Genomic DNA, 22,426 nt, shown 5'->3' on the forward strand with positions numbered 1-22,426 from the left:
CAAAATGAGGGGGAAAAAATCCAGAAAATCACATTGTAGGATTTTTAATGAATTTATTTGCAAATTATGGTGGAAAATAACTATTTGGTCACCTACAAACAAGCAAGATTTCTGGCTCTCACAGACCTGTAACTTCTTCTTTAAGAGGCTCCTCTGTCCTCCACTCGTTACCTGTATTAACTTCTTGCGTCGAGCAATCCAGTATCCGGGAGCGTAATCATAGCCTCAAGCTCATTACCATAATGCAACGTTAACTATTCATGAAAATCGCAAATGAAATGAAAGAAATATATTCACTCACAAGCTTAGCCTTTTGTTAACAACACTGTCATCTCAGATTTTCAAAATATGCTTTTCAACCATAGCTACACAAGCATTTGTGTAAGAGTATTGATAGCTAGCATAGCATTAAGCCTAGCATTCAGCAGGCAACATTTTTACAAAAACAAGAAAAGCATTCAAATAAAATCATTTACCTTTGAAGAACTTCGGATGTTTTCAATGAGGAGACTCTCAGTTAGATAGCAAATGTTCATTTTTTCCAAAAAGATTATTTGTGTAGGAGAAATTGTTCCGTTTTGTTCATCACGTTTGGCTAAGAAAAAACCCTGAAAATTCAGTCATTACAACGCTGAACTTTTTTCCAAATTAACCCCATAATATCGACAAACATGGCAAACGTTGGTGTTTTTCACATATCTATTCGATTATAAATCATTCGTGGCAGTTGGGTTTCTCCTCGGAAGCAAATGGAAAAATACATGCAGCTGGAGATTACGCAATAATTGCGACGGAGGACACCAAGCGAGCACCTGGTAGATGTAGTGTAAAATGGTCAATCTTCCAATGATATGCCTACAAATATGTCACAATGCTGCAGACACCTTGGGGAAACGACAGAAAGTGTAAGCTCATTCCTGGCCCATTCACAACCATATAAGGAGACATCGGAACACAGCGCCTTCAAAATCTGGGGCACTTCCTGTTTGAAATTTCATCTTGGTTTCGCCTGTAGCATCAGTTCTGTGGCACTCACAGACAATATCTTTGCAGTTTTGGAAACGTCAGTGTTTTCTTTCCAAAGCTGTCAATTATATGCAGGGTCGAGCATCTTTTCGTGACAAAATATCTTGTTTAAAACGGGAATGTTTTTTTATCCAAAAATTAAGAGCGCCCCCTATATCCAAGAAGTTAATGGCACCTGTTTGAACTTGTTATCAGTATAAAAGACACCTGTCCACAACCTCAAACAGTCACACTCCACTATGGCCAAGACCAAAGAGCTGTCAAAGGACACCAGAAACAAAATTGTAGACCTGCACCAGGCTGGGAAGACTGAATCTGCAATAGCTAAGAAGCTTGGTTTGAAGAAATCAACTGTGGGAGCAATTATTAGGAAATGGAAGACATACAAGACCACTGATAATCTCCCTCGATCTGGGGCTCCACGCAAGATCTCACCCCGTGGGGTCAAAATGATCACAAGAACGGTGAGCAAAAATCCCAGAACCACACGGGGGGACCTAGTGAATGACCTGCAGAGAGCTGGGACCAAAGTAACAAAGCCTACCATCAGTAACACACTACGCCGCCAGGGACTCAAATGCTGCAGTGCCAGACGTGTCCCCCTGCTTAAGCCAGTACATGTCTAGGCCCGTCTGAAGCTCGCTAGAGAGCATTTGGATGATCCAGAAGAGGATTGGGAGATTGTCATATGGTCAGATGAAACCAAAATATAACTTTTTGGTAAAAACTCAACTCGTCGTGTTTGGAGGACAAGGAATGCTGAGTTACATCCAAAGAACACCATACCTACTGTGAATCATGGGGGTGGAAACATCATGCTTTGGGGCTGTTTTTCTGCAAAGGGACCAGGAAGACTGATCCGTGTAAAGGAAAGAATGAATGGGGCCATGTATCGTGAGATTTTGAGTGAAAACCTCCTTCCATCAGCAAGGGCATTGAAGATGAAACGTGGCTGGGTCTTTCAGCATGACAATGATCCCAAACACACCACCCGGGCAACGAAGGAGTGGCTTCAAAAGAAGCATTTCAAGGTCCTGGAGTGGCCTAGCCAGTCTCCAGATCTCAACCCCATAGAAAATCTTTGGAGGGAGTTGAAAGTCCATGTTGCCCAGCAACAGCCCCAAAACATCACTGCTCTAGAGGAGATCTGCATGGAGGAATGGGCCAAAATACCAGCAACAGTGTGTGAAAACCATGTGAAGAGTTACAGAAAACGTTTGACCTCTGTCATTGCCAACAGAAGGTATATAACAAAGTATTGAGAAACTTTTGTTATTGACCAAAAACGTATTTTCCACCATAATTTGCAAATAAATTCATTAAAAATCCTACAATGTGATTTTCTGGATTTTTTTTCTCATTTTGTCTGTCATAGTTGAAGTGTACCTACGATGAAAATTACAGGCCTCATCTTTTTAAGTGGGAGAACTTGCACAATTGGTGGCTGACTAAATACTTTATTGCCCCACTGTGTGTATGTGTATATATATATATATATATGTGTGTGTGTGTGTGTGTGTGTATATATATATGTCTGTGTGTATATATATATATGTGTGTGTGTATATATATATATATATATGTGTGTGTGTGTGTGTGTGTATGTATATATATATATATATATATATATATATATATATATATATATGTGTGTGTGTATATATATATATGTGTGTGTGTATATATATATGTGTGTGTATATATCTGTGTGTGTGTATATATATATATATATATATATATGTATGTGTGTGTGTATGTATGTGTGTGTGTATATATATATATATGTGTATATATATATATATATATATATTATATTTATATGTGTATATTTGTGTGTATATTTGTGTGTATATTTATATATATATATTTATATGTGTGTATATTTATATATTCATTCCATGTCAGATATATTTTTTATTCAAATGGAATGGAGTAGAACAGCAAACACACATGGCCACTGCGCCTGCTACTCCTCTCCATTTCCATATGAAATAGCCCTTGGGTGCTGTTGGTGGGAGGGCAGGCCCACAACAATGGCCGGAGTTGAATGGAACAGCACTTCACCTTAGTGACTGTTCCCTCTGCTCTATACAATACATATCTGTTTATTTTATGTGATGATAAAAGGCTCATACAATACAAATATTTTTTAAAATGTTTTCTTTCACAGTGATAGCGACTCCGACTGGGAGCCCCCGGTGCCAAGCTGCCCGCTCTACCTCTGCCCCCTCTACTCCTGCCTCCAGTGGTGTTCATATGCCACAGTTCATTACTGCAGGCATGACTGTGCCTCAGGGCCAAAAGGGCCCAGCATGGAGGCGTCGTTGTGTTCTGTGTCGCATGAAGTCCCCTATCACCTGCACCACTTGTTCAGTTTGCCCCTGCTTTACATCAGAAAGAGACTGCTATGGGACATGGCACAGGCAGCAGAATATTGTGCAGAGGACTTCCAAATGGTCTACCCCTGTTTTAAAAATAAATAAATAAATATATTTAAAAAAAAAACATTTTTATAATGTTTTGTGTAAGAATTGCTTTTTGATATGTTGTATATAGTTATTTGCACTGTTTCACCAATTTGGCCACTTGGGTACATTTGGGCATCTTGTGTGGGACACCTGGGTGACTTCATGCTAAATGTCATGTAGCTCACCCATTCCTGAAGTTATCAGTCTGACAGTTTGCACACCTACAGTTGCCCTCTTGTGTTATCCATCAAAATTATCTCCAGCATCCTATCTGACTATGTATCTGGCTATTCTAGTACATGTGAAAGATGATGCTACAACAATAAAAAACAGAAAACGTATGCTCTTTCTCTTTTCTTCCACCAGATCTACTGTGTTATATTCTCCTACATTCAATTAACAGTTCCACAAACCCCAGAATGTTTCCATTCAAATTATACCAATAATATGCATATCCTTGCCTCTGGGACTGAGCTACAGGCAGTTAGATTAGGGTATGTCTTTAGGTGGAAATTGAGAACAAGGGATGCAGCCATAACAAATTAAGGACAACAAAGTCAAGGTATTGGAGTGACCATCATAACGCCCTGACCTCAATCCAATACAAAATGTGTGGGCAGAACTGAAAATGCGTGTGCGAGCAAGGAGGCCTACAAACCTGACTCAGTTACACCAGCTCTGTCAGGAGGAGTGGGCTAAAATTCACCCAATTTATTGTGGGAAGCTTGTGGGAGGCTACCTGAAGCGTTTTACTTAAGTTAAACAATTTAAAGGCAATGCTACTAAATACTAATTGAGTGTATGTATACTTCTGACCCACTGGGAATGTGATGAAATAAATAAAAGCTGAAATGAATCATTCTCTCTACGATTATTCTGACATTTCACATTCTTAAAATAAAGTGGTGATTCTAACTGACATAAGACATGGAATTTTTACTAGGATTCAGGAATTGTGAAAAACTGAATTTAACGTATTTGGCTAAGGTGTATGTAAACGTCTGACTTCAACTGTATGTGACCGTCTCAAATAGTGTTAAACTAACACCCCAAGACAAATTCCGACTTAATTTAACACTTTCTTAGTGTTAGGGAACTTGTTTTGGGTAGTTGTTTTAACACTGTAGGGTGTAAAGCCTTATTTGCATATTTATTCCCCAGGGTACCTTTCGAGTGATTTTGTTTGCTAGTGACAGAAACATGATTCTTGCATTTAATGGCTTTCAGTCCTGTAGCCTTCACCAATTGAGTGCCTAATATAACATTTGATCATAAAAATTATATTATTTTCGACAATACCTTACTTCGACAGCCTAGTTTTGCCCTAACACAATGGTCTGAAACTCCTGATTTGCGGCCCCATCGGCAAGTCACATTATGCCGGCTTGCAAAGTGTTATGTAATTCCTATTGTAATCCAGCTAGAGTTAGGATAGCCAACAATTCAAACTTTTAATCACCCGCAACTGTAGTTAGAATGACTGCCAAGCAGTGCTTGATTTGTGAATCGGGAGGTGCCGGAACAAAAAGTGAGTGCGGTAGCGGGGTGATCTGGGGAGCTCTGGGGTACTGGAACGCATGAGAAAAAAAATCACCTTTATAATAAAGCATTGCATGCATATCATTGCATTTGCGTAGTGCATTTGACCTTTTTAGAAACACATTTTATGTGTTTGGCAGAATGTTTTTTTTAATACCACGCATATGATCGAAATGACAAGCTACTTTGACACTGACAAACTGAGAATATGAGACCAATAGAAACTACCTTGAATCCATCAATAGCCTGGGCTGGAGACATATTGTAGGCTACAATATGAGGAGGAAATTATAGTCCTAAAGATTTTTTGCCAGTTTCACTGACTCACCCAATGATGTGCAGCTCACTCACTGGTGATGGCCGACGCGTTCGTGCCAAAATCCAATATCTCGCTCATGTTTTACTTTGCAAAACAATTTGGAAGTTGATCAAATATTTTGTTAGTCTACAGCAGACAGATTAGTCTTCTCTTTTCAGCAGGAGCCATTTGGTTTCCAATTTTTGAAATATTGCAAAAGGCCTGTTTTATCTGCATGCTGTTCACTGACAGATTTGCCGTACATTACCGACTGTAGGCTAAGCCTTGTTATTGGGCTACACACAATCCACAGCAAGGCTATTTAAAAAAAAAAAAAAGCTGTTGATCCTCTGTGGCTAAATGATGGACATTTTCATGGTGTAGTAGGCTATTCTGAATTATTTAATTTCTTTCTTTCTGAACAGAACAGTTATTCTATCACTTTGGAAAATGTATTTCAATTTATCAGGGTTGCTACAGGTCCTCCTGAACCTGCGAGGCTCTGATTTTATAATGAAATGATTAAGTGCTACACTGGAGATATGTAAGGACCAACGCTGAAGTAGAGAAGCAGGTATGGGGAGTCAAACATTTATTCGGAACAGACATGGAACAAGACAAGAACAGTGTCAGCACACGGGTAAACAAGGACATATCACAATCAATGCTGAAGCGGGGAACAGACAGATATAGGGGAGGTAATGACAGAGGTGATTGAGTCCAGGTGAGTCCAATAATCACTGAGGGAGCAGACATGATAAGAGATGAGAGTTGCAGGCTCATATCGATCAGAGCAGAGAGAGATCATAGAACCCGAATCTCATTCTAGTTCTTTGAGAGATACAGGCGCGCTACTCACACAACCACGGCCACGCATTGGTCTCAAAACAGGTTACAATGTTACGCAAATCATAATCCCGGGCCAACCAAACCAAAATCAACTCTTAGAATATCAGGCTTAAAATCTACTTTTTCACATTTCTTTTTATTATCTAAGAGAGGCAAATTGAATGAACTTTGATCACCTTTATTCAAATTTTTACATTGCAAAAAGTGACAGTTATTTTAAATAGTTCCCGGAACGAAACATTCCAAAACGGAGCGGTACACTGCTAGCAAGGTAGGGAAGATTGATAAATGAGACTACCTAACTCATATAACTGGAACAACCATCTCAAAAACAGGTGAAATAAGTCCAACCACTTACAGATTGGATTACTTTAGAAAAATGTATGTTATTTATCTTTGTGTAGTATTAGATCAATGTATCAATCAATGTGCATGCAGAAACAGACCTCTTACAGCTACCCCCCTACTTTTTCCAATTTCCGCCTGAAGACATACCCAAATCTAACTGCCTGTAGCTCAGGCTCAGAACCAAGGATATGCATATTCTTGATTTCATTTGAAAGTAAACACTCTGCAGGTTGTGTAAATGTGAATTGAATGTAGGAGAATATAACACTAGATCTGGTTTAGATAATACAATGAAAAAACCATACGTTTTTTCATTTTTATTGTTGTATCACCATCTTTAAAATGAACAAGACAAAACAAACATTCCGATAGGATGATGGGTACAATTTCAGTGAAAAACATAAGAAGGCAACAGTACTTGTGCAAAGTTTCAGAATGATAACTTCCAAAATGAGTGTGCTTAAATGACATGTATCATGAAGTCACCCAGGTGTCCCACACAAGTAGCCCAAATGTACCCAAGTGGCCAAATTGGTGAAGTTATACATTTTGAATGGAATAACTATATACAAAATACCAAAATGGTTTTCTAACACACCCCCCCCCCAAAAAATGGAGAAAAACATGAAAAAAATATATACATTTACAAAATATCACTTTCAATATTTGGAAGACCCTCAGTCCTCTACACAATATTGTGCTACTGATGCCAGGTGCCATAGCAGTCTCTTTCTGCCGTAAAGCAGAGGGTCACCAAGCATGTGGTGCAGGTGATGGGGTACTTAATTTAGCAAAGAACACCGACGCCTCCATGCTGTGCCCTTTTGGCCCTGAGGCACATCCATGCCTGCAGAAATACATTTGGGCAGATGAACACCATTTGTGGCAGGAGCTGGATGAACCAGCATAATCGCATCGTATTCTTTCGCAGTAAATCCTTTTTTAAATCTGACAACGCAGTTGGATTAGCAAGATTCTAGGCTTTCGAAACATGTGAGACACTTGTATTTTCATGAATGTTTAATATGACTATTTATGTAGCGATCACCGTATGTTGTCGAATTTCATCCCACCAACGGGTTCGGTGCGCAGAGAGGTTAAAATTCACTATTCTAAAAAGCAACTTGCAACAAAGCATACTGGGAATGATATAATAATGAGCCCCAACCCATATTTCTTTCGCTCTGAGATAGTGACAACACAGCCGATTAACACCACGCGGTGGTGATTCCATTGTGATTTAAAATAACACTTCATTTATTCACTGCAGTTGGTGTCAATTTCAATCCCGCTGGTGTTAACCCTACTTGAATCAACACTCAGATACAACACTTTTTACCTCAACACCAAGATTTTAGCACCCGCAAATTTGCTGTGCAGGTTGTCATTGCAAATAATAATAATTAAAAGTCATCACAGTCCTCTTGTTTATTAAAAGTCATCACATCCTCTTGTTTAGCACTCTTTCTCTCCCTGACATCATATGAATACCATTCCCTGATAGGCTCAGTCCCTATGAATGGTTCCTGAAGACTAGAGTGCTGCATCAGTTAATCACTGGTTGGCTAATAGAGAACGGTTAATACCAGGAAGTGTCTTTTCAATGGGGTCAAGAGTCAATGGTATTTGTCTCTAACTCTCTCCCTCCCTCCCCTGCGTCCGCCACTCCTCTCCGCCTCAACCACCATCACAATCAATTAAAAGGCTTTCCCAACTGTTGGGTAGAACAACAGTTATCAGACCGGGGAACATTGTAAGCTGTAATATTTTGGCTGAGTTCATGTGTGTGTTGTCAATATCCTCCACATTAATGGTTGTCAGGGGCAACAAGCAGCCAGCCCTCCAGGACTGAGATTGCCCGTCCACTGTGAGGGAACTGTCATGGTGGGGTCGACAAGTACGCCCACACACACACACATACACACAAATGCTCTCACGCAGACACACAAATGCTCTCACGCAGACACACATACACATGCTGGCACCCACATGAACAAATACTATCGTATACTATTTTTAAATACTATAGTATACTCTAGTAAAAAAAAAAGAAGGTATACACTATAGTAATTACTGTAGTGCTTTTGTGGACTGTAGTGCACTATAGTATTCCAACAGTATACTACAAAATTCTACAGTAAGTACTACACATGATCAAGGTATACTACATTGTGTAGAACAGTATACTACTGTTTACTTCAGAATTATAAGTACTGTAGTATTCTATATTGAGCTGAAGTGTTTTTTCATGTGGACACACACACACACACACGTCTACTGCTCACTTCTAGACTCAACATAAGCCAGTGTTACACTGGTATAATGTATGCCAATTTAACATAATGTTTGCACAGTGGTCCCCATGCGTGCGCACACACACACACACACTTAAATGGACACTTTGTCTGCTGAAGCACAGAGTTCTCCATTTCAATAAGCCCTGACTGTTATCCCTCAAGGGATGGAAACAAATTGCCTTCCCCTTTGTGAACGCCATATTTATTCCGAAGAGAACGCCATATTTATTCCGCCCCCCCCCCTGATATGTGTGTGTCCTGCCGTGCTTGTTGTGAGTGAGAGAGAGGCAGTGATACTTGATAAAATCAAACATGTATGTTTCTGTGAAAAGACTCCAATTGACATGGTGCCAAGACTGCCCTGGTGAAAAATAAAATGCGTCATGAAATCATTTGACCCAAGTTAAAACTGGAGCACTCAGTTATTTTAGAATATAAGGCACTCTGAGTCCAACTAAACGGATAGGTTTTCGTGTCCTGAGAAATCTCAGGAATAGCAGAAGACGACGATGTCCCATTTCACTACTCTAAATGTAACCGCTAAAAGAATATTGATATTCAGACAGTTATTGGTTATTGTAAAGGTTAAAGGTCAAAGGTTATTGTAAATAGATTCACCATTTTATATCCAATCAAACCCCTTTCTCTGGATTATTGACCCTAAAGAGGTGGACACATTGAGCTCTTGGGGGTAAAAGCATTAATCACCTTCCCAGAGCAGCTTTTCACTAAGGAGGTGTGTGTGTGTGTGTGTGTGTGTGTGTGTGTGTGTGTGGGGGTGCGTGCATTACTCACTGTATGTGTGTGTTACTCCCTTACTAAGATAGATGTGGAAGGGCTCCTTGAGATGGAAGGATTGTAATGTGAGAGATTTCTTGTCAGTTCTTCTTCCCTCCCTGGCCTTTGGATGGATAACTGGATGGAGTAGATCTGGTCCACTTTGCATATCTGTGCTCTCTCATCTGCAGAGACAACAACACATCAACCAACTGGCTGCACAGCCTTGCTTTGATACCAGCTCACTATGACTATCTACTTCCCTGATTTACATGTTGTGATTAAAGGGCTCACAATGAACAAAGATCTGCTGTGATTGTCACACAGGTTCAAGCACACACACATACACATGCACTCGGAGTAATTGCATGAGGAAGTGGATGTTGTTGATGAGAGCTGTGTTAACCCACACACACTCACAGTAAGGGCATGTCCAGAGGAATGGATCATAATTAACTGTGGGCCTAGATTGACTTTCATCACAGGGTCATTTATTTCAATTAGACAACTACACACACGGCATGCCTAGACAACTACACACACGGCACACGCGCACACACACGCTTGGACGACTTAATCTGCTGGCCGGCCCTGCTGGAACAATCAGCTTCTCACACAGAGAGAGAGAGGGAGAGATAGAAGGGGGGCACTGAGGTGTCTGGATGACAAAACACTGTCCTACTTGTAGTTATTTACCTTGGCTGTCCTCAGAGCACAATGTCATAAACTGCCTATACATGACAGTGTGACCTTTTTAGATGTGTGAACTTGACTCAATCAAACTACGCAGTGTATTGTGATACATGTTCTTGGGTAGATTACATTGTTCTGGTTGTTATCACTTACCTGTTAATCATGGAACATAATACAATATCAGTGTCCATATCATTCATATCATATGATATCCATACCATGTAGTGTGTTTGATCTATGGCTTTTTATTGAGCTGCCATCTTGGCCAGCACGTCCTTGTAAAAGAGGTCCCCTGACCTCAATGGGACTTCCTGGGTAAAGAAATGTGAAATGGAAATCTAAATTAAAATCATTTTCTCTATATGAACTCATCCCTCTCGCCTCTCTCGGTTCCCTGCAGATCCAGTGCTCCCCCAGGCTGGCCCAGACCCACACCACGTTGATGCTGGTGGGCTCTCACCTCTTCGTCCTGCGCTCCCCCATCCCTCCATCCAGTGATGGCGATGAGTACCGACCCGGGCTGCAGAAGGGACGACCTCAGCCCTGACCCCGACCCAATGACCCCTGACCGCAGTGACCTCACCGCCATGATGGCCACCGTGTCTGTGACGACCACCGAGACGGGCGGCTCGCCGGCCAATGGCGTGAGGATTGGGGCTCAGCAAGGAGGAGCTAAGAAAGGCCCTGCTCAGCGGCCACACCTCTCAGGGAGGAAGCTGTCGCTACAGGAGCGGGGCACGTACCCATCTGGGAGGTCAGGGGGGGCTCACGTCTCCCCCCGTGTGGTACGCAGACCCACCGTGGAGTCCAAACGCGTCTCCATCTCAGACGCCGAGGTGAGAGAACTGACTGCACCGACACAGGGAGAGAGAGAGAAATTCAATTCAATGCAATAATCATTATTATTGCTCCTCTGGAACAAATTGAGTTGAATTAAGAAGGCTAACTGTTAGGTTTATAAGGGGTTTGGAGGCATAGTTAAGTGGTAGAGCATCTGGCAGAATATCAAGAGGTTCACGTTCATCTAGGTTTAAATAAAGGATGAATAGAATAAAATCCAAAATGTTGAAACTAGTGAAAAAAAATCATATTTTCTCCTTGTTGCAGTCAAGGTTGGTGTGAGTGTTTTAGCTGTGCGTGTTGTGACCAGGGTTCTCAGACATTGAATGAGTAGGATTGTATGGTCCATCGTGCAATTGTGACTCGTGCTTTTTAATGCAAAGTAGACCTCTGTTTCTGTATTAGATGGAAAGTGAATGTCCTGCGTGTGATGTGCCACTAAGCGGTCAGTCAGACAGAGGGGTCAGGAGATTTCTCTCTCTTAGAGCTTAAGTCTTAACAGCATCTGTGTGTGTGTTTTGTGTGTGTAGCCTACATGTGTGCTCTGAATGAATCAGTGCTATGCTCGGGGACATGAAATCTGTAATCTACATCTTGAATATTCTGCCTCTAGCTGAATTACCGTCTGGTCTCATCTGAGAGAGCACTAGGAAATAGTCTCCAAGAGTGCGTACTAAATGGCACCCTATTTCCTAAAGCCCTGGTCAGAAGTAGTCCACTTTTAGGGAATATGGTGGCATTTGGGATGAAGATTTACTTCACTTACTCTTCACTACCTCAGTTAATCTTCGAATATACACTCCTCAAGAACTGGAATCCAAATCATGTACCTAATAGTTAATACCCAAGTGGATCCAATTGCAATACTGTTGGGAATTGTGTATTACCGGTAAAATATATACAAATCTCCAGTCATGCATTCAATTGAGACTTTGTAATTTTCTTCCCATAAAAATGTATCTTTGGAGAATTAGTGAATGTCAGAGTACATCAGTCTTCACATCATTATTGAGTGTTGTATTAGAATTAGGGTAATTACATAAAAAACATGTGGTTGATTGGTCACATCAGTGAGCTCAGCAGGTACCTGATTCACTCACTTACAGTACATGTCGGTGCAATCAAGTCGTGTGTGTGTGTGTGTGTGTGTGTGTGTGTGTGTGTGTGTGTGTGTGTGTGTGTGTGTGTGTGTGTGTGTGTGTGTGTGATAATGACATCCTATGGGCGGACAGAGAGAGCAGGAGAAGGGATCATGTTAGTCAATACCCCTTTACCTTGTGTGGGACACATCCTCCTCTATACCAGCCCCCTGATAAACACTCAAAGTGACATGGTTTTTTATGTATAGAGAGGCTCAGGAGTTGGTTGTCTGGACATGGAATTCCCTTCTGGAATGAGAAGGGAATAACCAGTGTAGTATATAGACTATTTCTTACATTTATGGACCTGTACACAATTAGGCTTCACAAAATGTATTTGTCACAATCGTTATGAAACATCTTATATGTTTGCGATAGAGATTTTGTCTGCACAACCCTTGTGTACTTATTTTTGTTCAGAAAAACTCTACAACCATTATGCCAAATGTGTTGTACATCAGTTGTACAATTTGAGTGTAATCCACCAGCTCTTCTCTGAAAGACACTCTTTTTAATGAAAGGTTGGTTTTTCCTCTCTTTTTTTCAGTTCAGGTAGTAGAACTGTCAGGTAGGGAGATGAGTTTATCCTACTTTGCTATGACTGACACATGGAGAATGTTCAGAAATACAAATGTGGGAATGAGCAGTTTAAGGGTTCTTTCGGGCTCTGGCTGTCTGTTTTGTCTCAAATGGCACCTTATTCCCTAGTGCCCTACTTTTGTCCGGGACCCACAAGGCTCTGGTCAAAAATAATGCACTATATAGGGAATAGGGTGTCATATGGGATGAATCCGGGCTTAGTGTGCGTCCCAAATGGCACCCTATTCCCCATAGGTCTCTGGTCAAAAGGAGTGCACTTTTAGGGAATATGGTGCCATTTGGGACGTATACAGGTTGTTCACGCTGTGCATTCTGTGGAGGTATGCAGAGGTTAGCATCATCCAGGCTGTAGCGGTGCTGATTGACAAGGAACCAGGAAATGCTTCTGACCTCACTCACAATGGATAACCTACGGCAGGGGTCGGCAACAGGTGGACATCCATTCGTGGGAATAGTTGGTGAACAGATTCCCTAACTGAAACAATGTTTCTGCTGAATTCCTGCTTATTTTAGCATTTTTGACCAAACCTCAAACCATCCCATCCCACTGTTTTTAGTAAACAAAATACTAAAATCACCAGAAATTCAGCAAAAAATGTGTTCACCGGTCCTCCCAAGTGGAGCAGCGGTCTAAGGCACCGCATCGCAGTGCTAGAGGGATCACTACAGACAAGTGGAGGCTGGTAACTTGAAAAATTGAGGAGGATGGGAGACCCACGGTATAGGTGCGGAACGCACAGAGATGACAAAGTGTGTTTCAAAAATTGTCAAAGACTAATTATTTTAACCGAAAGCATTTAATAAAGACATTTATAGTACAATATTATGGTGAATGGGAATGAGAGGGCTACTTACACAGTGATGGAAAGGAATCACAGCAGTGATTGAATGAGGGTATGCGGCATGAGTGTTCAGAGGCTTGACCAGTGCAGGACAGGATTTGACAACAAAAAAACTATAACACACTACACAGTTAGACAAAAGAGCTAAGAATGAGTTGGTCCAAGCAAGGAGTAAAATCATTGATGTGTAATAATGTGATTGTGTTTGTGTATGTGATTAGCTCTACATACAGTAATGAGAGAAAATGGATAGGGGTACTCACAGTGCTTGGAGGGGAAACATCCAATGTGCCAGTGGTTGAGCGGGCTCATGAGATGTAGCTTCAGTTCATGTCAGGAGAAAGTTGACAATGGTAGTGGAGTGGAGTAGTCATCACCTCTTAATCAGGGAACAGGAAGGGACTTAGCTGTAAATACAAATAGCAGATACATTCCATTACAGCTGCGCCTTCGTAGGTTTGGACAACGAGTTTCTCTATATGAAGTTAAATTCAGACATCTGAAAATTCATAAAGTCAAACACAGACTGCGCAACTTGCCCACTTGACACATCAAAGTAGCCCAATAAACGTTCCTGAATAAATCCCTGATCATCCACATACCTGACGATAACTGACACCTGCAAGCAGACTGGTGGCACCATAGGTTCCAGAGCGGTGGGGTAATTTTTACCCCCTGGGGCCTGGAGTTTTTACGTATATGTTAACCTATCTAGGAAAAGTTTGGACACTATAAGGTATGACAGTGATTAATCAGTTGTAAATAGGTTTTCTATGGGCTTTGATGGTTTTTTAAAAACTCCTGGCCCTGGGGGGGGATGAAAACCCTGTCAAACTGCAGCTACCTTATATTTGTTCATATACAGCCTATTTAAGAGAAAGGGGGATACCTAGTCAGATGTACAACTGTATGCATTCAACTGATATGTGTCTTCCGTGTTTAACCCAACTGAATCAGAGAGGTGTGGGGGGCTGCCATAATCGACATCCACGATTTTAGATTAGATTAGGACAACCATAGACAACAACTGATAGACAATACAACTCACAAGGCTGAGCTTGATTTATGCATGTTTGCATCATGCAGGCCAATGCAACTGTAGGCCTTCTACCTTTTTTTACTCTGTCATCACTATGATGTCGATTAATTCCAGTTAATAACTTTGGATTAAAAACGTATAGGCAGCCTAGCCAGCCCAATTTTGAATATAAACTCAATTTGATCACATTCACATTTTCTCCTGACACACAAATGGACTATAAATACATAACGTTACCAATTAGTTTACCCTGGCCAGATGGACAGGGCGCATAGGCTGTATGCATCTGCTCTTATTAGTAGCCTACGGTTGATCAGACTGAAACAGTCTTGTTTTCATCCCATATAGCATGTCAGATTTCTAATGCTGCAACATTTACGTCATGAGTTTTTGCTTGTGTCTGTCCAGAGTGATTATGTGTTATCATCTTTGCTAAATAAATACTGGAGGAAAGTGGAAAGCCTACTTGAGCACACGCAAAATCCTCTCGGCAACCTCTCTCTTTAATCTAACCTCTCGTCAACCTCTCTCTTTAATCTAATTTCTAATGGATGGTAGCTATCAAATCATTCGGAATTGTTTTCGACATCCCAGAAAAGACAGTCGAAAGTTCGATATGTTCAGCAAGTAAAGCATCGTAACGTGCAATTATCTCTGCAAGCTCCTTGTAGTTGCCCTTGTTGGCGGAAGTTTCCCTCTTGTCGTGTCCTCTAAAAGCAAATTCTTGCATGGCCAAAAACGCAGTGGTGTTGAGAACATCCTTGTTTCTTCTTACTTCCTCGTTGTATTGCGCAGTTTGAATACGCAGACCTTTGTCATAATCAATGCAGCTTTTTCCCAGAAGGTTGAATCTGATGTAGGCATTTATCTGCTCCCTGCTTTTGTTTTGCCTTTTAGCTCAATGTTCTTCAGGTCACTATACCCACCTTTTGACCAAGGCTCAGACTTTCAAAAAAGCAGGCCAGGCCAGCAATGCAGGCGGCTTGATGAAAAGCTCCCTGTTAATTCAAACCTTTTCTGTGTACCCCAGATAATGAAAGGGGTTCTTCAACAAAAAGTCCACCACATTTTCGGCAGTGTTGGCCATTCTACCATTCTGGCGGAGAAAACTGCACACTCAAGCTGGTAGCTAGCTAGCTACTGAAGTTAGCAAGGAAAATTGAAATAAATTGCACTAACTGGACACAAAAATGATTAGGACTCAAGGTAAGACCCAGATGCAGACTGTCGAAGTAACAATGTTTATTGTAGCAGCAGGGAAAAAACAGGTCAAGGCAGGCAGGGGTCGATAATCTGGGGTAGGGCAAAGGTGCAGGGCCAGGGACAGTAATCCAGAGGTGGAGCAAAGGTACAGTCAAAAACCAGGAGGATGAGAAAAGAGAGGCTGGGAAAAGATGGGTGCAGACAGGAAACACGCTGGTCAGCTTAAACAAACAAGACGAACTGGAAACAAACAGAGAACAAGGGTATAAATACACAGGGGATAATTGGGAATATGGGCAACACCTGGAGGAGGGTGGAGACGAGCACAAGGACAGGTGAAACAGATCAGGGTGTGACAAAAATAAAGCTCTAAAACCAAGAAAAACAATTTATAATTGAGAAGAGACATACACTGAGTGTGCAAACCTCCTCCGTCTCCTTTAATTACAAAAAACACATTTGAGTTGAATAATATAAAACAAATGCTCAACTATCACTCTTTAATCTTAATCTCTATCCAGCAATGACACAAAGCAACACATAGAACCCCCATAATGCTCTGTGGCAATACCCCAACACAACACACTAGGTTCATTCTCTGATCCTAATTCTATTATTGGATGGATAACATTTCGGTTCATACTGCAAAGCTTTGATTGTTTGGAGGACGTCCTCCGGAAGTGGTGATAATTACCATGTATGTCTATGAAAGGGAGTGAGGCCTACGAACCTCCTAGATTTTTTTATTGAAGTCAATGCAGCCAGAGGAAGACTGAAGTTAGCTGTCCTCCGGCTACACCATGGTGCTACCCCAGACAGTGCTGTTGAGGCTACTGTAGACCTTCATTGCAAAACAGTGTATTTTATTTGGGACATGAATATATTTAGTTTTATCTAAAAAGGATAACTTTTTTAATGTTTCACTGTTTTTATTTTTATGAAATTTCACTGAGGAGCCTCCACTGCTACAGACCTGGGTTCGATCCCGGGCTGTGTCGCAGCCAACCACGACCGGGAGATCCAAGAGATGGTGCACAATTGGCCCAGCGTCGTCTGGGTTGGGGGAGCATTTGGCAGGCTGGGATGTCCTTGTCCCATCGCGCTCTAGTGACTCTTTGTGTTGGGCCAGGCGCATGCACGCTGACTTTGTTCTCCAGCTGTACTGTGTTTCCGCCGACACATTGGTTCAGCTGGCTTTGGGGTTAAGCGAGCAGCATGTCAAGAAGTAGTGTGGCTTGGAGGGTTCATGTTTTGGAGGACACATGGCTCTCAACCTTTGCCTCTTCTGAGTTGGTACGGGAGATGCAGCGATGGGACAACATTGTAACTACCAATTGGAAACCACGACATTGTGGAGAAAAAGGGGTAAATATAATACAAATGTGTTATTATTATTTCAATTATTTCCACAAATAAAAGAAGAGACATACACTGAGACTGAGTGTGCAAAACATTAGGATATTGAGTTCCTAATATTGAGTTGCACCCCCTGTCTTTCGCCCTCAGAACAGCCTCAATTCGTCAGGGCATGGACTCTACAAGGTGTTGAAAGAGTTCTACAGGGATGCTGGCCCATGTTGACTCCAATGCGTCCCAATGTTGTGTCAAGTTGGCTGGATGTCCTTCGGGTGGTGGACCATTCTTGATACACACTGGAAACGGTTGAGAATGAAAAATCCAGCAGCGTTGCAGTACTTGACACACTCAAACCGGTAGGCCTGGCACCTACTGCCGTACCCCATTCAAAGAGACTTAAGTCTTGTGTCTTGCCCATTGACTCTCTGAATGGCATACATACACAATCCATGTCTCAATTGTCTCAGGGATTAAAAATCCTTCTTTAACCTGCCTCCTCCCCTTCATCTACACTGATTGAAGTGGATTTAACAAGTGACATCAATAAGGGATCATCGCTTTCAATCTAGATTCACCTGGTCAGTCTATGTCATGGAAAGAGCAGGTGTTCCTAATGTTTAGTGCACTCAGTGAATGTGATCGTGTCTCAATGTAATCAAGGTATGAAATTATATATATATTTTTTGGGGGGGTCGGGCATAGTTGTGGTCAATTTGCAGTGTAGAAATTATTATAATTGTGTCCTGCCCCCTCGACCGTTCCCTCCGACAACAATCGGCCCGCGGCTGAATCAAGTTCCTACCCCTGACCGACAGTAAAATGGTATGGAGAGAACATGTTTTTCCTAAATTATTAAGCTGTGGAGTATTTTTCAATGTTTGTCACTGTTTCTGTCTGTCTCTTTCTCTCTCGGTCACTATGCTTTGCCTCTCTTTCTTTCTCCTTCCATACCTTCTTGCTCTATTTTTCTCCCTGCTACCCCCCCTCTCCACCATGAGCTTTATTTATGTGGTTTTAATTTCAGTCTCTTGTTGTTAAACCGAGGATTAAAAACAGTAATCTGTAGAGAAACACCCAAAACAAACAATACAGAGATACTTTAACAGTATTCGACAAAACACAGCACACAGAAGCATGATTACAACCACATCCACAATAGCATCCCACATCCTTTGTCTCATATTTTTTATGTTCCTGTAGAATCTCTCCCTTTTCTCTCTCTCTCATCTCTCGTCTTGTCTCTCACACTCTCTCCTCACTTCCCAACCACAATGACAGCATCTCCTTCCCACTTTTCAGAAAAAAAGCATGAGCAGCGTTGTGGCACCAATAAATCTCCCTTCTCTAATTATTGACTCATCACCCGATATTTAGTCAGGGTCGACTAATGTCTATCTCAGCAGGCCCCCATCCTCCCGCAGTACACTCAGGTGTGTGTGTGTGTGTGTGTGTGTGTGTGTGTGTGTGTGTGTGTGTGTGTGTGTCTCTGCGCTCACTGAGGGGTTGGAAGAAACTATTGATCACTTTCTCCTACAGGGCCACTTCGAGTTGAGGGACAAAACTAAAATGGAGGTGTAGTTTATACTCTTCTCCACCTCCATGCTAAGTAAACTAAGGAGTAGAAAGAGATGGTTTTGTTGCCATATTAGCGATGCAGCAGCAGGCTACACATGATGCTTGTTTGGTTGGAGATTCTCTCAGAGAGCTACAGTATTCATGACTGTGTCTAAGTGTGCGTCCCAAATGACACCCTATTCCCTACATAGCACACTTGTTTCGACCAGTTACTAAATGAGGAACATGATATCCATCCTCCCTGTAAGACATGAGGAGAAATGAGAAATCAATGGACAAGGAGAGGAGGAAGAGACGTGTCAAGGGAGAGATGCATAGAAGGAAATGACAGCTCAGCAAATCTCACCCCCCGAGAGGGTAGAAGGGAGTGGAGGGATGGGTGGAGTAATAGGAGGGAGGGAGGAATGGCTTTCTGGGTCATCTGATGGAGTAGCCCATCCGTGACAAGGACTTACAAGTTGTGCGTTCCCGAGATGGCGTTCTGCACACCACAGTTGTGCTGTGCCGTTATTTGCCTGTTTGTGGCCTTCGACCTCATTAACAAGCTGTTTTCGCCGACTGGATGTTTTTTTTTTTGTTGTACCATTCTCGGTAAACCCTAGACACTGTTGTGCGTGAAAAGCCCAGGAGGCCAGACATTTTTGAGATACTGGAAACCAGTGGTGTAAAGTACTTAATTAAAAGTACTATTATTTTGGGGATCTGTGCTTTACTTTATTATTTATAGTTTTTACAACTTTTACTTTTACTTCACTACATTCCTAAAGAAAATAATGCACTTTTTACTCCATACATTTTCCCTGACAGCCAGAAGTACTCGTTACATTTAGAATGGCTAGCAGGACAGGAAAATGCTCAAATTCATGCACTTATCAAGAGAACATCCCTGGTCATCCCTATTGTGTCTTATCTGGCGGACTCACTGAACACAAATGCTTCGTTTGTAAATTGTCTGAGTGTTGGAGTGTGCTCCTGGCTATCGTAACTAAAAAAACAAGAAAATTGTGCCGTCTGGTTTGCTTAATATAAGGAATTTTAAATTATTTATATTTTTACTTTTAATACTTAAGTATATATTAGCAATTACATTTGCTTTTGATACCAAATACTTTTAGACTTTTATTCAAGTAGTATTTTATATGGGTGACTTTCACTTTTACTTGAGTAATTTTCTATGAATGTATCTTTACTTTTATTCAAGTATGACATTTGGGTACTTTTTCCACCACTGACTGGAACTGGCACGCCTGGCACCGATGATCATACAATGCTCAATGTCACTTAGGTCAGTCGTTTTGCCCATTCTAACATTCAATCGAACACTAACTTGTCTACCTGCTTTAAATAGCAAGCCACGGCCATGTGACTCACTGTCTGTTTGAGTTAACAATTTTAGTGAATGAGGTGGTGTACCTAATAAACTGAGTATATATCATAAGGCCTTTAGTTGAGGGCCTAGTTATACCATTACATACATTATACCATTATACCATTATACCATTAGTGGCGTTAGGAAACCCCTGGTGTATAGGCCACATCTGGCCTGCAAGTCACATTATGTTGGCTTGCAAAGTGATGTGTAATTCCTATTGGAATCCAGCCAGTGTTAGGATATCCAACAAGTGACATTTTTTATCACCTGCAACCTGCATTCAGACTGACTGCAAGGGTAGCGTAGATTGAATACTGAGACTACCTCAATGATCTAAACTGGAACAACAATCTAAGTAATGGGTGCAATAAGTCCAACTACTAACAGATTAGTTTAGTTTAAAAAAAACGTTTATCTTTGTGTAGCATAACATTAATCAGCCAATCAATGAACATGGCCGTCATTGTAAAATAAGAATTTGTTCTTAACTGACTTGCCTCGTTAAACAAAGGTTAAACAAAAATAAAAACATGTGTGTGTGTGTGTGTTTGAAGTCCTTCAACATGGCCCAGCTCTTTATCCATCAGCTCCTCAGATACAGTATATACTGCAGTGGAGATGTCACTGAGCATGCGCCAGCTGGCCCTGGCACAATGGGCTAACAACAGTGTCCGGTTTCTCTTTCTCTCTCGCTCTCTCTGTCCCTCTCTCGCTCACTCACTTTCACTTCCTGCATCTCACTCCACATACAGTAGCACACCTTACACTCGGAGTCTCACTGTGTGTTTGTGTCTTCATACCTCTTGTAGTACTACGCTTGACCCTCTCTGGCCGTCCCCTGTGCAGTGGCACACGCCACTCATCCCCCGTACTGTACATTCTGTGCTGTACTACACTCCCTCACCCTCTGTGCTGTACTACTCTCCCTCACCCTCTGTGCTGTACTACACTCCCTCACCCTCTGTGCTGTACTATACTCTCTCCCCTCTCTGTGCTGTACTACACTCTCTCCCCCTCTGTGCTGTACTACACTCTCTCCCCCTCTGTGCTGTACTACACTCCCTCCCCCTCTGTGCTGTACTATACTCCCTCACCCTCTGTGCTGTACTATACTCTCTCACCCTCTGTGCCGTACTACACTCCCTCACCCTCTGTGCTGTACTATACTCTCTCCCCTTCTGTGCTGTACTATACTCTCTCCCCCTCTGTGCTGTACTATACTCCCTCACCCTCTGTGCTGTACTATACTCTCTCCCCCTCTGTGCTGTACTACACCACCCCACGTTCTGTGCTGTACTACACTACCTCACCCGTTACACGGTAGATCACTCCCCTCCCCCCTGTGTGTCTGTGGCCTGCAGCGTACAGTAGTTGGTTCCTCTCTAGGTTTCTTCCTAGGATCCTGCCTTCTAGGGAGTTTTTCCTAGCCACTGTGCTCTTCTGCCTCTGCATTGCTTGCTCTCTTTTGGGGTTTAGGCTGGGTATCTGTTTAAGCACTTTGACAACTGCTAATGTAAAACGGGCTTTATAAAATAAGTTTGATTAATTGATTGACTGTATCCAGGGCTTAGTTTCAGCCCCAGTCAGACTGCAAACATGCTCACGGCTCCAGTGCAGAGCCCCAGTTTCAGGGGCCCAGGATCTGGGATGTCTAAGCCTAAACCACAGCTGTCTCACCGTAATGAGGGAACTCCACTCAATGTTCTCGCTCTTTCCCTTTCGCTCTTTGTCTCTCTCTATCTCTATCGATCAACCCGACAGAGCAGACTAGCAACAGCACCCAGTCTGAATCCCCACCTTTCTCATAATTTTTCCTTACTTCTCTCCCTCTTTATTTTAATTTTCCTTGGTCTGTCCATCTCTCTCTCATATATATATATATATATCTCATGTGCTCTTTCCTCTTATGTTGTTGATGTGCTGTTGGGTCTTGACCCTATAGAACCCCACAATGGAGGTGTCATAATAGCATAAAACCTAGCGGTCCAACAGGGCGATTTTAGAAACACTTAAAATAAGGTCTGTGTTTCGTGTAGGCTTAGCCTGATGTAAGGTTTAAATTCTCTTTCTCTTGATCGACCCGACCCCGAAAGAGCGGTCGAGCTTCTCTCTCCCTTCCTTTCGTTCACTATTTTCTGTCTGTCCATCTGTCCTCTCTCTATATA

The 22,426-nt window shown here is 41.9% G+C and overlaps 1 protein-coding gene across 4 annotated transcripts in view; it reads left to right on the forward strand.

Annotated features, from left to right (window-relative positions):
- camkk1a (calcium/calmodulin-dependent protein kinase kinase 1, alpha a) overlaps positions 1 to 22,426 on the forward strand; it is a 137,701-nt gene that overhangs the window by 31,320 nt on the left and 83,955 nt on the right. For all 4 annotated transcript variants that reach the window (XM_024432640.2, XM_024432641.2, XM_024432639.2 and 1 more), the window contains exon 2: positions 10,696 to 11,131. In XM_024432640.2, the coding sequence (XP_024288408.1) occupies positions 10,793 to 11,131 (339 nt within the window). In that variant the 5' untranslated portion in view covers positions 10,696 to 10,792. The remainder of the gene's footprint in view (positions 1 to 10,695; positions 11,132 to 22,426) is intronic.

Source organism: Oncorhynchus tshawytscha, linkage group LG09 (genome assembly GCF_018296145.1).
Source record: "Oncorhynchus tshawytscha isolate Ot180627B linkage group LG09, Otsh_v2.0, whole genome shotgun sequence".
NCBI lineage: Eukaryota > Metazoa > Chordata > Actinopteri > Salmoniformes > Salmonidae > Oncorhynchus > Oncorhynchus tshawytscha.